Genomic DNA, 16,533 nt, shown 5'->3' on the forward strand with positions numbered 1-16,533 from the left:
TCATAGTTGATAGTGTGATAGAAATGGAGATTTTTTGTAGATGATTGAAAAACAACTTGTGTCATAAAACTTAGCACCGTTAATATATGTGTTACTAACATTTACAACAATAGTCATGATAAAATCAACTAATGCCAGTAAAATCTGCTGCAAAACACCAACACTGCATTACCAGTAAATTTCCTTTTTAAACACTTGTGTATTAATATTGTATAATCTAAATTTAGTTAATATAAACCAAAAAAGAGCTTTCAAATTAAGTGCAAAGATCTTGTGAAACACAAATCTTTATTTGTTAAGGCAATTGGAATTACATATATACAGATATAAGAGCTATAAACAAAATTACGGCACTCAGATGGTATCTTTGGCAGAGCAACATTTCAATTGGTATTAAGAAAAGTTCAGTTTTTAGCAGAGTCATAGTTGAATCTTTTCCAGGAAGAAGTTCTGAATGGGAAATATCTGATACACATAAAATAAAAAATAAAATTGGGAAGAAACTAATACGTGTTTTATATATTAGAGCTTAAGTAAATTTTTATAGTAGCAGTATTGAGTTTTGAGTATTGAGTTTATAAACAACGAACATGTCCAAACATATTTTTTACTCAAAGCGTGTTCAAAAATAGACATAATATTAAACTGTACATTTTAGTAAAATAATTTCTTTCTTTACTATGTTTTGTATCAGAACCAAATAGGTGTGGCACAACCCGCTAGATGCCTTGGAGCAGTTAGTCATGCAACTGCCAACAGCAAGGTAATTTATACAAAATTTAGATAATTAAATACTGTAGTCTACTTTGATGTTAAAGCATACATGCCATAATTTTTCAGACCAATTCCGGGACATTGAGTTAAATTGTCCGGGACTTTTGCCGATTTTCCGGGACATGTATAAAATGTAGCAATATTTATAGACATATGCATTTTGATACGTTTTTTTTGTTTCGCATCGTTAATTGCAATAGTTCGAAAGCCTATCCGAAATACACTTGATCTATTAACGTCAAATTAAACATTACTACTTCCGTTACTAGATACAAGCCACGTGTTTTCAGTGTAAGCGTTCTAAACATAGATGGTGACGTCACTGCGTTATTGTTATTAAGACTGGTGTGTAACGCGTAGTTGTTGATAAGCCTTTATTCACTCAGCGATGTTGGACTTCATATGTGTGAACAACTATCCTTTGCCCTTGCGCAGCGGGAAATAATGACGTAGTAGATTAAAGTCAATTAACAACCACATTAAACAATGCCGCCTTTTCGGTTTGACCGCGAACGTGAGACAATCGAAATGATAACAGGACCCCTGTTAATTGATCGATTTTGACACGTAGCGTAGTCTGCCTATTCGGGTAGGCATTGTCATGGAGACGCTGCAGATATACACAGATTCGAGGTGCAGTTAAGCCTAAGAAAAGGTACATGTATATATGGATTTTGTAAATTCCGGGACATTTGACAGATTTCCGGGACAGCGGGACAAGTTCTTCATTTCCGGGACTGTCCCGGACAATCCGGGACGTATGGCATGTATGGTTAAAGTGTTCTTAAAAAATAAAGTGCAAAAATGTAGAATTAGACCACACACAAAGATAAGAAAGTTTTATGTCTGCACAGGCTAATCAGGGATGACACTTTGCACATTTATGATATATTTCGTTTCAAGAAAGTCTCTTTTTAGTAAAAATCGAGTTTAGGCAGAAAGTGTCATCCCTGATTTGCCTGTGCGGACTGCACAGGCTAATCTTAGACTACACTTTACGCACATGCAATAGACCCCCTTTTCACTGAGGACGGCTAAAATGAATGTCACACAATGTACTCAATGGCTCAGGTAATGCGAAAATGGGTCTTATGCTTCTATATGCATTCAGTGTAGCTTCAGACCAGCCTGCTTATCCGCTTAGTCTGGTACGTTTATGAAGCTGTCTATGAGACAACGAAACCTTACATGAATTTATAGAGATCAAGGTAGCCTTGACCAGACTGCGCCACTGCAAAGTCTTGTCTGTAGCTATGCTAACTGCATGTGGCTCATGCAAACTGAAACACCAGCCGATCTAAATATGTGCACATGCTTTACTGATGCTTATATTGGTCACTTTTGAAGCCGTACAGATCTTGATTTAGGTTGCAGAAACTAAAGAAAAGAACTGGAAGATTATCCAGAACGTTGACAACTCCCCACTGTCCCGTGTCATAATTGCTGTGAAAGCTGGGTCCAGATACGAGACTAGTTCAAATCTAGGGATCACACATCTCATAAGACATGCTATACAGGCTGTAAGTGTCCTTCTGCTCTTCAATAATTGGTTAACTGGAATAAGTAAAACAAAAGTATTGTATTTTTTTCAATTAAATGATCACTATCTTATTGAAAGAGAGATGTGTGTTTAATATGTGGCCTTGTATTGCATGAAATTGCTATCAATTATGTATTGTTTTAAATGACATTTTTACAGCACCTCAGAATGGAATTATTTGTTTCTTTTCAGGTCAAGTAAATTAATTGTAAATACAAGGCTGTACATATTCGATTAAACTCAACTTATTTACGCAAGACATTATATTTATCGCCTTGTTTGTTTGAAATTTTTAGGGAAGTGAAGGTGGAAATGACCTTGGTATTTATAACTCATTGGAGATTGTAGGCAGCGTTTTGAAGTAAGTAATGCACACACTACTGTACTCTATTAGTAGAATGTTTGTGAAAAAATACTGAGTTGCTAAACACAAACTAAGGGGGTGAGGGTAAAATTTAATTGCAATTTGGGATAAGGTACTTTTCAAGCAAATTCACAATTTGTTTATATAATAGTTGAGCATATGCTTGAAATACAAGTGATATAACCATAATCATTACTAAGTTAAGTACACATTATGAAAATCTGATGATTTAATAAGTGTGCATATGGTCAATATTACATTTTGCATATAGTTATTTTTGTCATCTGTATTTAAATTTAAAATAGATTATTCATTTTATTGCCGGTATTTAATTTACCTTGTTTGTTTTGTCATGATAATGCGTTTTTATTTTCAGTGTTAACACAGGCAGGGACCTAGCATTTGTTTCTTTCAATGCCTCAAATCAGTATGGGTAAGCATTTGTATGAGCTTCACACTGGGAAAATAGGACTTAATCCATGTGCATATAGTGTCGCGCAGATAAGCCTTGCAGTTTGCACTGGCTAATCTGTGACGACACTTGCCAATTTCATTGTATTTTTAGCTCCACTGACCAAAGGCCAGCGGGGCTTATGTCATGGTCCTGTGTCCGTCGTGTGTGCGTCCGTCCATGCGTACTTGCATTAACTTTTCCTTTAAACATCTCCTAAACTACTGGTCCAATTCTGATGAAATTTCTCAGGAATGTTCCTGGGATGAACCTCTTTCAAATTTGTTCAAATTATGCCCCTGGGGTCAAATTTTACCCTGCCCCGGGGGTCACAAAATAGAAAATTTGCTTATATAAGGCCTATTTTGTGAAAACTTTCAAAATCTTCTCGTCCATAACCATTGGGCCTAGGGCTATCATATTTGGTATGTAGAGACATCTAATAGTCCTCTACCAAATTTTGTTCAAATTATGCCCCTGGGGTCAAATTTGACCCTGCCCCGAGGGTCACAAAATTGAACATATGCTTATATAGGGTCTATTTTGTGAAAACTTTACAAATCTTATCGTCCATAACCATTGGGCCTAGAGCTACCAAATTTGGTATGTAGTGGCATCTTATAGTCCTCTACCAAGTTTGTTCAAATTATGCCCCTGGGGACAAGTTTGACCCTGCCCCGAGGGTCACAAAATGACACATATCGTCGCTGTCGTTCTCAAACCTCGTAGCTCCAAAATTTTCGAAATATTTTTTTTGTCTTTTCCGAATATATGAAGTCTGGCGCGTGTTTTGTGCTATATCTCGTAGCTCTACCACGGTGCCTATACCACGTGACTTTTTAAGATCTGTGTGGGGAGCTAAATGTCAACAAAAGCACGACGAAGGTAAGATTTTTAAGGATAACTTTTTTATTATGTCATCATTTTCAATGGGATAAAGTGGAGAGCCCGCTCATTCATGAGAGTTTTCTATAGGTATCATGATTTTGTAAAACAAATGAATATTTTTTCAGTAAAGTGCAACCGCGCGTTTGAACGGTTAGAAAAAGGTAGGATCAGTGTGGGGACATTATTTTATTATGACACAGAAACATCATCTCTCGTGAAATAAAGCAATAAACTTTATGGGCGGAGCTTACACTATATCATTTTGCATTCTTTTTTCAGGTTTCTTTCATATATTTATGAAAACAAAATCAAGAAAAATATTCTAACAGTAATATAATCTGTGTGGTATACGTGTTTAGAGGGATCTATGTGGTATCCGTGTTTCTACAATTTACGGATAAATTGAGATAATAACGACAATATATATTTTTTTAAATTAATTTCAATTATTTCAATACAACAATTACTACTACTACTACTACTACTACTACTATTACTACTATTTCTGCTACTACTACTACTAATACTGCTGCTACTACTACTACTACTACTACTACTACTACTACTACTTCTACTACTACAACTATTATTACTACTTGTAGTAGTAGTAATAGTAGTAGTAGTAGATCTATTATTATTATTTAAAAATTCATTCATTTCAGTAATCACCTATTTGGCACTAGTGAGCGGACAAGGGTTAAGGGAAGAAAAAATAGAGGAAACAGTTTCACGAGACAGGAATGCTATACAGAAGGGGACACTAGGAGTAAGGTGGGAGCGGGCGAGACGAAACGATAGCAAACTGTTGCCAACAATAAGAATGCGGATAGACGAACACAATGGACATTTTAATTCTGACACAAATTCTGCAATAAAAATTGTGTCAAATATTACACAGGTTGACAAAAAGCAAAGGCATGTTCTTTCCTGAGTAATACGTATGTTTTAAAATCAAATTTGGAATGCAAACTGATAAAACAGAATCCACCAGACGTATTGGCTTGTCATTTTGTTGTTATTTAAAGTTTAAGGTAAACGGTATGTTTATTAAAAACAAAATACTGGTCATAGTAGAAACATATATATATATATATGTGTGTGTCTGTGTGTTTTATTTCATATATGATTTCATATTGTTGCATTAGTTTATTACATAGTATACATATTGACAATCATTCGCCATGTGTTGGTGATAATGTCATGTCATAAATTATGTCGTTGTATTCAGTGTAACAAGTGTATGTTTATCTTTAGCGTTAATTATTTTGAAGAGAATATAAAAAGTAAATGAATAAATATTATATTATATGATTATATATGTACGATTCTGTGTTGTGGATGGATGCAGCTCTGAAGAATGTCAAGACGTATTTCGAATTAAGGAGTATTGTATTGTATACACAACCACATTGCATACATTGTTTACTGTCAATTACCACGGCCTAGAGTTATTATAAGCAGGCAGTTTATTATGTAAAGCAATCGTGTAAAACCCTAGTATTAGAAACCCTGGCTGCTTATGATTATCGAACTAGCTCGTGACAGCGGTATTTAAAATTGAAACCAACGAAAAAACATCGCAAAACTTTAATCAAGTTATAATTAAAAAAGAATCACAGATTCGATTATACAAATCACAGATGCGATATATTAATGAATAACGTAAATCCAAATTATTGAACAATTATTTGAGAATGATTTCAAACTCACAAACAAACTAAACGAAACCTAAAAATTAATCAAATTCGGATAACTTTAGAATCATTTTGAAAAGTAAAGTAAAAGTAAAACAACGAATAAAATAACGTAAAACGATAATGAAGTTACACAGACAAACTGTAAACAATTATGATTTTTAATCATTATTCACGGATTTATGTGAAGTCCTCACGTATCGAGAAAGGTTTGTTTTGCGTTTGTACGTTTTGAAACACTCCTCACTACTGTAACACTTGTCATGCATGTGGGTATTGACGTGCTCTCTGAGGTCATTCTCACTCCTAACTGCCAACCCACACTGGTAACATTTCACCAATCCCTCTTTTTTTGCACTTTTCTCTCTAGCCACGAGTAGGTACTTGTCCGCAAAGCTCCTGCCGCACTGTACACACACGTGACATTGGGGTCCTTTGTTCGTTGAAGCCTTCTAAGATTGTAGGCATCCTGAGAAAAAAACAACATAATTTATTCACGAGACATTTCAATGCGTAAACACGCTATTTAAAAAATGTTAGTATCTGAGGACACGCGTTCGTTAGTTTTAAATTACAAACGATTTGACGATTATTGAGGTATTTCAAAATATATGATAACCTGAGAGATGAGATATATTGTATATTTGTGTTGTTTCAAGAAAATCCGTCCATCTGGTTAGAATAACTGTATAAAAATGTAACTATTTTTAAGGTATTTAATCTTACCTGAAATGCTTTCCCACAGCAGTTATAGTTTCCAGAGTTAGCGTGTCCCCTAATGTGGCGCAATAATCCAGCTCTGGTCTTCGACATTTTTCCGCATTCGGAGCATTGAGCCATACCTTAAAGCAAATATAATATCAAAAATAATATACGATACATTACTTCACCTGACAGTAGTGTTTGGCGCCAAAATAAAAATGGAATTTGATACAATAACATAAAGTGTACACTTATTTAAGGTAAGCATGTACTTGTCATCGATTTAAGATGCTCCAGCGTAAGATTTTAATATTATAATGGGGATTGTACAGAATGCCTGTAAATCATAATTATGTATTAGTTCAACAAGCGGTGCAAGCGTAGTGTATAGCCATACTGTGTTTTACATGCTATCGCATTTAAAAATCCCGTTTCAAATACATTGTTGACAAGCATTTTTTAAACAACTAAATAGAACTGAAAAACTTAAAAACAGTATACCACACAGATCCGTTGAAAAACGTATACCACACAGATCATATAACTGTAAGAATAGTTTTCTTGAATTTTGTTTCGTAAATAAATAACAGAAACCTGAAAATGGATGCAAAATGATATAGTGTAAGCTCCGCCCATAAAATTTATTTCTTAATTTCACCAGAGGTGATGTTTTTGTGTAAAAAAAATAATGTCCCCACACTGATCCTACCCTTTTCTAACCGTTCAAACGCGCGGTTGCACTTTACTGAAAAAATACTTATTTGTTTTGTAAAGTCATGATACCTATAGAAAACTCTCATAAATGAGCGGGCTCTCCACTTTATCCCATTAAAAATGGTGACATATTAAAAAAGTTATTCTTAAAAATCTTACCTTCGTCGCGCTTTTGTTGATATTTTACTCCCCACACAGATCTTAAAAAGTCACGTGGTATAGGCACCGTGTCTACGCCAATCAGAGCCCTTGAAAAAGCCACGTGACGAAATGTTGTAGAATGATTGTTGGCTTTTTCCCGGTGAAAAGTCGTAGCAACGCCATTTCACCTATAGGTACGTCGTTTCGTTTGGACAAATTTGACAAAAACGTTTAAAAAAAATAAATATTTGCCACTACGAGGTTTCCTATCAGGACAAATTGTAGTACCTCATAAAAATGACAAAATTGTGGTGACAAAATATCGTAGCTACCATGTCTGACTGTCAGTATGACTTATCAGTATGACTTACGCGTCTACGGCTTATACCGTATTTTGCAGCTTCATTTGTTTGGTATTTTTACAGAATTTCAATTTCTAAAACATCGTTATAAAAAAATGAGACAGTTTATACTCTCCTGAAAAGTTGTCATTTTGTAGCTACGAGGTTTGAGAACGACAGCGACGATATGCTTATATAAGGCCTTTTTTGTGAACACTTTAAAAATCTATTTGTCCATAACCCTATGGCATAGGGCTACCAAATTTGGTATGTAGTGACATGTAATAGTTTTCTTCTTAGTTTGTTCAAATTATGCCCCTGTGGTCAAATTTGAAACTGCCCCGGGGGTCACAAAATTAAATATATGCTTATAATGTGCTTATTTTGTGAAAACTTAAAAAAATCTTTCTGTTCATATCCATTGGGAATAGGGCTACCAAATTTAGTATGTAGTGACATCTTATAGTCCTCTACCAAGTTTGTTCAAATTATGCCCCTGGGGTCAAGTTTGATCCTGCCCCGAGGGTCACAAAATTGAACATATGCTTATATAAGGCCTATTTTGTGAAAACTTTAAAAATCTTTCTGTCCATAACTGTATGGCATAGGGCTGCCAAATTTGGTATGTAGTGACATGTAATAGTTCTCTTAGTTTGTTCAAATTATGCCCCTGGGGTCACAACATTGAATATATGCTTATAAAGGGCTTATTTTGTGAAAACTTCAAAAATTCTTTTGTCCATAACCATTGGGCCTAGGGCTACCATATTTGGTATGTAGTGACATCTTATAGTCCTCTACCAAGTTTGTTCAAATTATGCCCCTGGGGTCAAGTTTGACCCTGCCCCGAGGGTCACAAAATTGAACATATGCTTATATAAGGCCCATTGTGGGAAAACTTCAAAAATCTTCTTGTCCATAACCGTATGGCATAGGGGCTACCAAATTTGGTGTGTAGTGACATGTAATAGTTCTCTTCTTAGTTTGTTCAAATTATGCCCCTGGGGTCAAATTTGAAACTGCCCCGGGGGTCACAAAATTGAAAATATGCTTATAAAGGGCTTATTTTGTGAAAACTTTAAAAATCTTTCTGTCCATAACCATTGGGCCTAGGGCTACCAAATTTGGTATGTAGTGACATCTTATAGTTCTCTACCAAGTGTGTTCAAATTATGCCCCTGGGGTCAAATTTGACCCTGCCCCGGGGGTCACATAATTGAACATATGCTTATATAAGGCCTTTTTTGTGAAAACTTTAAAAATCTTCCTGTCCATAACCATCGGGCCTAGGGCTATCAAATTTGGTATGTAGTGACATCTAATAGTCCTCTACCAAATTTGTTCAAATTTTATCCCTGGGGTCAAATTTGACCCTGCCCGGGGGGTCACAAAATTGAACATATGCTTATATAAGGCCTATTTTGTGAAAACTTCAAAAATCTTCTTGTCCATAACCATCCGGCCTAGGGCTATCAAATTTGGTATGTAGTGACATCTAATAGTCCTCTTCCAAATTTGTTCAAATTATGCCCCTGGGGTCAAATTTGACCCTGCCCCGGGGGTCAAACTATTGAACATATGCTTATATAATGCCTATTTTGTGAAAACATTAAAAAATTTCTTGTCCATAACCATCGGGCCTAGGGCTACACAATTTGGTATGTAGTGACATTGTATAGTCCTCTACTAGTTTGTTCAAATTATGCCCCAGGGGTCAAATTTGACCCTGCCCTGGGGGCCACAAAATCGAGTATATGCTTATATAGTGCCTATTTTGTGAAAACTTTAAAACTCTTCTTGTCCTTAACCATAAGGCATAGGGCTATCAAATTTAGTATGTAGTGACATCTAATAGTTCTCTTCCAAGTTTGTTCATATTATGCCCCTTGGGTCAAATTTGACCCTGCCCGGGGAGTCACAAAACTGAACATAGGCTTATATGAGGCCTATTTTGAAAATCTCCTGTCCATAACCATTGGGCCTAGGGCTACCAAATTTGGTATGTAGTGACATCTAATAAACCTCTACCAAATTTGTTCAACTAATGCCTCTGGGGTCAACTTTGACCTGCCCCGGGGGGTCACAAAATTGAATAAACGCTTATAAAGCGCCTATTTTGTGAAATCTTTAGAAATCTTCTTGTCGAAAACCATTCGGACTATGGCTACCAAATTTGGTATGCAGTAATATCTTATAGTCCTCTACCAAGTTTGTTCAAATTATGCCCTTTGGGTCAAATTTGACCCTGACCCGTGGGTTACAAAATTGAACATTATATACGATTATATCTTGCTTATTTTGTGAAAACTTAAACGTAAAATATTCTTGTCCTTAACTCTAGGACCTAGGGCTACCACATTTTGTATGTAGTGAGATATAGTAGTCTTCTTCAAAGTTTGCTCAAATTATGCCCCTGGGGTTAAATTTGACCCAGCCCATGGGGTCACAAAAGTGTACATGTGCTTAAATAGGGCCTATTTTTAAGTATTTGCTCATGCCGAGAATATTTGTTTCAGCCTTTTTTTCAGCAGTGGAGTGATACAGGGCCATCATGGCCCTCTTGTTTATATAAAGGCATTCTCTTTTTAGCAACAATCCTGCATAGACGGAAAGTGTTGTCCGTGATCAGGCTAATCTGGGGCAGCAATTTACGCACCTCACTGAAGCCCAGTTTTCCCAGAATAAGGCTCATTTGTATGAACATTTGAGTCGCGTTTTGAGAAAACTAGGCTTAATGCAAGTGCGTAAAAGTGCCGTCCCAGATTAGCCTGTGCAGTCTGCTCAGGCTAATCAGGGACGACACTTTCCGCTGTTATGACATTTTTTGTTTAAATGAAGTCTCTTCTTAGCAAAAGTCCAATTTAGGCGGAAAGTGTCGTCCCTGATTAGCCTGTGCGGACTGCACAGGCTTATCTGGGATGACACTTTACGCAATTGCATTATGCCCAGATTTCTCAGAACACGACTCATTTTGTTCAATGTCGTGCATAGATCTTTTATTGTCTTCTGTTGTTTTCTTAAATATCATTTATAAATGCATCTTTTGATATCACTTCTTTTTAAAAGTCTTGTTTCATTATTGTAGACTTCCAAATACTTTTACCCCGAGACGATGATTTTAACACTAAAACCATCTTTTGTATTAAAGTGATTGTTATGCTTTTCAAATGTTCACATTTAAGATCTTATCGATTTAATTGCTTTTCAGGTTAGAAATTATTGAACCATTAATGCGAGTTGTGTTCCGCAACGGGGTCTCGGAGATTGACTGGGAACGTTATGGCAAGTTCTCCTCTAAAGTGGGATACGATCTAGCTGTGCTGAACACACAGCCCACTGTCAGTAAGTAATGCTGAACGTGTTTACATATGAAGACCTTATTGCTTTTTCATTAAAACTTGTTTAAATGCAGTTGTTTTACCGATAGCCAGATTATTAAAAAAAACTTCAGGCTCATTTAGATAAAACAAGAACATGCAGTCTAGTATTAAAGGATATGAGTTGAAATTCCCAAGGCAAGTATCATATTTATATGCTGATGCAGTGGGACAGCATTTTGAAATACCATTTTGAAAAAAAACACACACCATGCAATTGTGCCAGGTTCAAAATTTAAAATGTGCAACCACTTTTTATGCCCCGGTAGAGTGGCATATAGCAGTTGAAATGTCCGTCAGTCTGTGCGTCAGTCCGAAAACATTAACATTGCCCATAACTTTTGCAACTTGACATTTGGCGTGCATGTGTATCTCATTGAGCTGCACATTTTGAGTGGTGAAAGGTCAAGGTCATCCTTCAAAGTCAAAGGTCAAATACTGTAAAATCATTAATGTTCGTGTGGTACGAATTTTCGTGGATTTTGGTGGTCCGCCGAACCACGAATTCAAGTACCAACGATTATTGATACATTTTAATCCGAAATCGATTTTTTTTCGAATGTCATTTCCGACATTTTCTTTTGTTGTCAGTTGTCCGAGACATTGTTTTTTGTAATAGTAACTTCACTTCAGTAGGTCACATTACACTTTATCTTGACTAATTAAAATATTTCCGTATCTAAAATGTTGTTGTTATTATCCACTAATTTGACGTAAATTATATATGTTTGAACTAAGATGTTTATGATTAATTAGTATGATAAGAACTACGATGTTTATGATTACTCAGTATGAATAACAAGTAGTGTGTTTATATAAAATATCAATTTGTTCGCCATCCAGTGCATTAATAAAACACTAAAGTCGTGTGAGTTTTTCTTTTTTTATTCATCATCGTAAATATACGTTTTATTCATCATGGTTAATAAATATAATGCATAGCATTAAACACAAATAACAAGTCATATTGGTACTTACAGTTAAATATATTATAAAATTTATCCCAGAATAGTACTTCTCAATCACCATTATACCCACATACACGTGCAGATTAATAGTATTTAAGCACTAATGGTCAGTCCAGCTTTTCGGAAACCCGCCTGTATCAAGTCCCGACGCTCGGACATCTTGTCATGGGTGAAGATGAGCCACTAAGCGTGAATGGGCTTTAATGTGGATGTTCTCAGGTCCACGTTTGCACCAGAAGATGGATCGCCGTCCTTCTTTTCCAGATGGCACACAACCTGCTCACAGTACCAGTCATGGAAGCACTGCTTCAGCTGTTGCTTGTACTCATAGTTGACGGACAAGTGCAGAGGCTGAAGTCGATCGGTACATGCAGCTGGTACAAACAGTGGCGTGATTCCATTCGCCTTCAGCAAATGCATCACTTCCTGTCCCTGGTGTGCCTTGAACACGTCAAAGATGGCTATGGCTTGCTGCTCACACTTGTGAAAAGGCAACGATTCTCGGATTCCGTTGACATACGGGATGATCACATTCTTCACGTACCTAAGCATACTCTGCTCGTTGCTCCAGTGGTTTTCAGTGAAGGCGATGTCCCAGTCATCTGGAAACCTGACACCACGCGGTAAACAGCGGTCCAATTTCCCGGCGTAGATGACCTGCGGAGCAAGCATCGTACCGTCCACAGCGAGGAGCACGGTGATCTGTCGCTTGTCTCCAAGTCCGGCGATGGTGACTTGTGTTGAACCTTTCGATTCCATGTACCACTCGCCTCCTGGCACCATCTGACATCCGGTCTGATCCCAGTTGATGACGAGAGAATCCGGCACGTTGTGTTCCTTGATCACACTATTGACCTTTGCCAGAAATTCGTTGCAAATGACTTCGAAGTCTTGCGGGAGGGTTTTTATCGCCTTGGTCACTTTCCGTTTTATGAAGCCCATTCATCGTTATATGGAGCGTGCCAACGGGTCTTCAATTGTCAGATGACCCCCATACTTCTGCAGTCGGTGACGTGCCGCTTTCGTGACGATGGCTTCCGCAGCAGCTTTCATGGTTCGTACGATGACAACGCCACCTTGGAGACGAACGTTCTTGATGTAGGTTTGGACCGCCTTATCACATTCGCCTAACATGGTGGGGGCGCCTCTGGGGGACTTGGAAAGCGATTTCATGTCCTCTCCAAATTCTTTTTTTTCTTTTGACATACTGGTCTCTCATGCTTCTGACCGTTGTCTTGCTCACTTTCTTCCCCATGTTGGCTGTGAAGTGTCTCGAAGCCTTGGCAACCCCATTGTCAATTGCGTAATGCGCAATTTTTGCCCTGGTTTCGTCACAGTAAGAACCGTACTCCCCATGCTTCCGGTTACGCCCATTGACCATGTCTTCTACTGCATCGTAAGCGGCCTGTCTTAATAAAGCTTCAGTCCTAGACAGAGCCTTTGCAGGGTCGGGCAATCCTGCTATAGTAGGAGAACGTGTCTGTACTGTTCCCGTTTTCAACCATTTTGAAAGAGACATTGTTTGATTAATAATGCTTTTATAATCAAGCACGGTATATAAACTGTACATCAACGACTGTCCTCTTTTAAGGGACGTCGTCAAATTAACAGTTGGCAGATTTATCACATATGTCAATTAGTGCCAATTAAACTTAAAAGAGACATTACGGTTTTCACACATGTATTTTGGGGACCTTATTACTCAATTGTTACTACTAGGGGACCAATTGCGCTATGATTTACAAATATTGTTAAAACAACATTGATGGCAATTAGCGAGTGGGGACCCACAAGTGCGCCACTTTATCGCTCTTATCGACAATTATCGGCAACACTTTCATGATTCAGTGCACATTAACCTCGAGTCTTGTTGTCAACACAGATAAGCAGATTATGCTTCGTTATTACCCTGGTTGTTTTAATAAAATTTTAATAATTATGACGGTAAGTCTTCCCCGAAAATTTGAAATCCACTTAATTACGTATCAACAAATTGGTTGTTTTTTATATGAAATCCACGAAATTACGTGTCAACGAATTAGTTGTTTTTTATTAAACCACGAAATTTCATACCAACGAAATTCTATACGTTTACAGTACATGGCTTCAAAGCGGCGCAGTAGGGGGCATTGTGTTTCTGACAAACACATCTCTTGTCATGTTACTAAATGTATAAAACCCAGGATGAAATATATAGCTATAAGTCTGAACATGTTTCTTCTAGTTTGTTATAATTATCTAGTTATTTTGCAGAGCTGTTGGAAAACCTCCATGCTGTTGCCTACAGGGATACACTTGGGAATTCAGTCTACTGCCCAGCGTTCTTTGTGGGTTCACACTCTAGGAACCAGGTGTGTGTGAATGTATCTGTAAAATGTAAAGCAATTAAAAAAATATACAAATAATGATCTACTTATCATCTTTTTACATATTTGATTTAAAAGTATTTGCTCACTTGAAAACAAGTATTTTGATTATCTTGCCAGGCCATGTTGAAAGACCAAAGATCAATGGAAAAAAAGATTTTTGCCAGAAATTATTTTTTTTAATTTCAAGATCAAAATTTGAATTTATTCCATTGAGAATTTGACCTACATGAAGCATAACTGTCTTTCAAATAGCTCATGTTCATGTTTTAACCACCCGTTTTGATTGTCCCAGTTAAGTAGCTTTATTGAGAGCCACTACTCCAATGCCCACGCAGCCATCATCACATCAGGGGTGAATGAGGAACGATACCAGCAGCTGGTGCGAGCCTTGGACGGCCTGCCTGTCTACGCAACCAGCACTACCAAGCAGGCTCGCAAAGACACGCCGGCTAAATACTGGGGAGGTTGGTTTCTTGTATAAGGCATGTCCTGGGATTGCAAGACTTGAAGGGATGTCACTTATATCCATATTTGTAAACAACGTAAATAAACATATGTGCAGAAAAAAAATCAGTTAGAATAGGCTTCAGATGAAAAGATGAATGGAAAACATTGCTTTTTCAAGGATTCAAACCCAGAACTGTTGAAGCAAAATCTAACCCACTTCCACTGGACCTGGGTTTAGAAGTTAAATATAAATATTAAATGCTTTGCTAGAAATGTTCTAAATTAAAGATCAAATGGGTAACAAAACATAATTATTTTACCAATTGCATCAATGAATTAACAAACCATTAGTTTTAATGTTCTTCATAGTTGGAGTGTAAGTTTGCTTTTTTTAGCTCATCTAAGCACAACGTGATCATGGTGAGCTTTTGTGATCATTTTTTGTCCGCCATGCGTCATCTGTTGTGCGTCGTCAACATTTAACTTGTTAACTCTCTAGAGACCACATATTTTCCAATGTTCATGAAACTTCAGAACATGTGCCCTAATGATATCTTAGCATCCTAATTGACATGCATGCATCATTTTCACTCATACAAAATTGTGACATAGATGCAAATTAACTTTGTGACCTATAAATATTTGGATATGGTTTAACTGTCAGCTTGTACTCAAATCGCCAATTAATGGGTCTGAGCTATAGCTCTGTTTACATCAAGAGTGTGGTTATTCAAACAAAGATTATATGGTCCAGTCTTCACGCTAAATATTTTAGCCAAATAGCCCTTCGGGCTAATAAGATGGAATTTTGAATAGCCCGAAGACATGTTCTATAGCCCGAGGTCAATTTAAATTTTATGACTTTTTTGGCCAGGAACACCAAAATAGTTATTAACAATCAGAAAATCTACTTCCATAAGTAAAAACAGATGAATGTGATTACAGTAATAAAGGGTATTATGTTTCCTTTTGAAATGCATTTTATACAAAATGCACCAGATAATTATGCTGTTTATTGTAACTTTATTATTACACATGTTCTCATTCAATGATTTCATTAATCAGTTTGACCGGTGTTTGGTTTTATTTTAAAGCAAATCGAATTATGATCAGGTTTAAAAAATATCCGAAGAACTTAAAAAATACATCAGCCTATTAAAATAACAGATTATTATCGTATTATTACTAGGACAATCGCCGGTGAATTTTTGAATTGTCGGCATGTGGCTTCAGAACAAAAGGTCACTGGGTGTGTTAATTGCCCAGTCTGCCAAGTGACAATGTCAGCTTCTTTAATTTACTCCCGATGTTTTGATAAGCATGTGTCAACCGTGAAAAGTATTGTATATTCGTAAACAGATTATAAGTAGCAAAATAGGTCACGTAGCGGAACGAGATTACAGAATAAACGAAAGTACTACAATTATTAATAATACGCTGAAAAATTGTCTTCTTATACGCAAGAATAATTGATTAAAACACATGGAAACCTAACAGTAATAAGGATCAATTTGTTTTAACCCAATGCGTACAATATCCCTTACAGACTCTTTTATTCTTATTGAAAAATGACTTTGTCCATTTTTCATGAATTATAAATACATTTTCGGAAAACGCTTCTAAAATTAAATACGCTTCTAGATTGGTCATTATTTTAAAACATTACGAAGTGCCCGATGCGCGAACATCCCGGAACGGGATCTACGCATGTTCAGTTTGCATAACCTCATCTTGATTGGGTGTCAATTGCATCATTACTTTAA

General features: G+C 36.7%; 1 protein-coding gene and 1 long non-coding RNA gene across 2 annotated transcripts in view; one reads left to right on the top strand and one right to left on the bottom strand.

The window, feature by feature from the left end:
* The window catches only part of LOC127866656 (cytochrome b-c1 complex subunit 2, mitochondrial-like), a 31,227-nt gene that overhangs the window by 7,501 nt on the left and 7,193 nt on the right, over positions 1–16,533 (top strand). Inside the window, exons 2-8 of the mRNA XM_052407370.1 lie at positions 695–763; positions 2,142–2,294; positions 2,611–2,675; positions 3,055–3,111; positions 10,818–10,951; positions 14,208–14,305; positions 14,616–14,787. Of these exons, the coding sequence (XP_052263330.1) occupies positions 695–763; positions 2,142–2,294; positions 2,611–2,675; positions 3,055–3,111; positions 10,818–10,951; positions 14,208–14,305; positions 14,616–14,787 (748 nt within the window). The remainder of the gene's footprint in view (positions 1–694; positions 764–2,141; positions 2,295–2,610; positions 2,676–3,054; positions 3,112–10,817; positions 10,952–14,207; positions 14,306–14,615; positions 14,788–16,533) is intronic.
* On the bottom strand, positions 5,593–7,370 carry LOC127866657 (uncharacterized). The gene is made up of 3 exons (XR_008043061.1): positions 7,287–7,370; positions 6,438–6,553; positions 5,593–6,180 (listed from the first exon to the last, which is right to left on the bottom strand). It is a non-coding gene; the product is annotated as an uncharacterized LOC127866657 (long non-coding RNA).

This window comes from Dreissena polymorpha, chromosome 2 (genome assembly GCF_020536995.1).
Source record: "Dreissena polymorpha isolate Duluth1 chromosome 2, UMN_Dpol_1.0, whole genome shotgun sequence".
NCBI lineage: Eukaryota > Metazoa > Mollusca > Bivalvia > Myida > Dreissenidae > Dreissena > Dreissena polymorpha.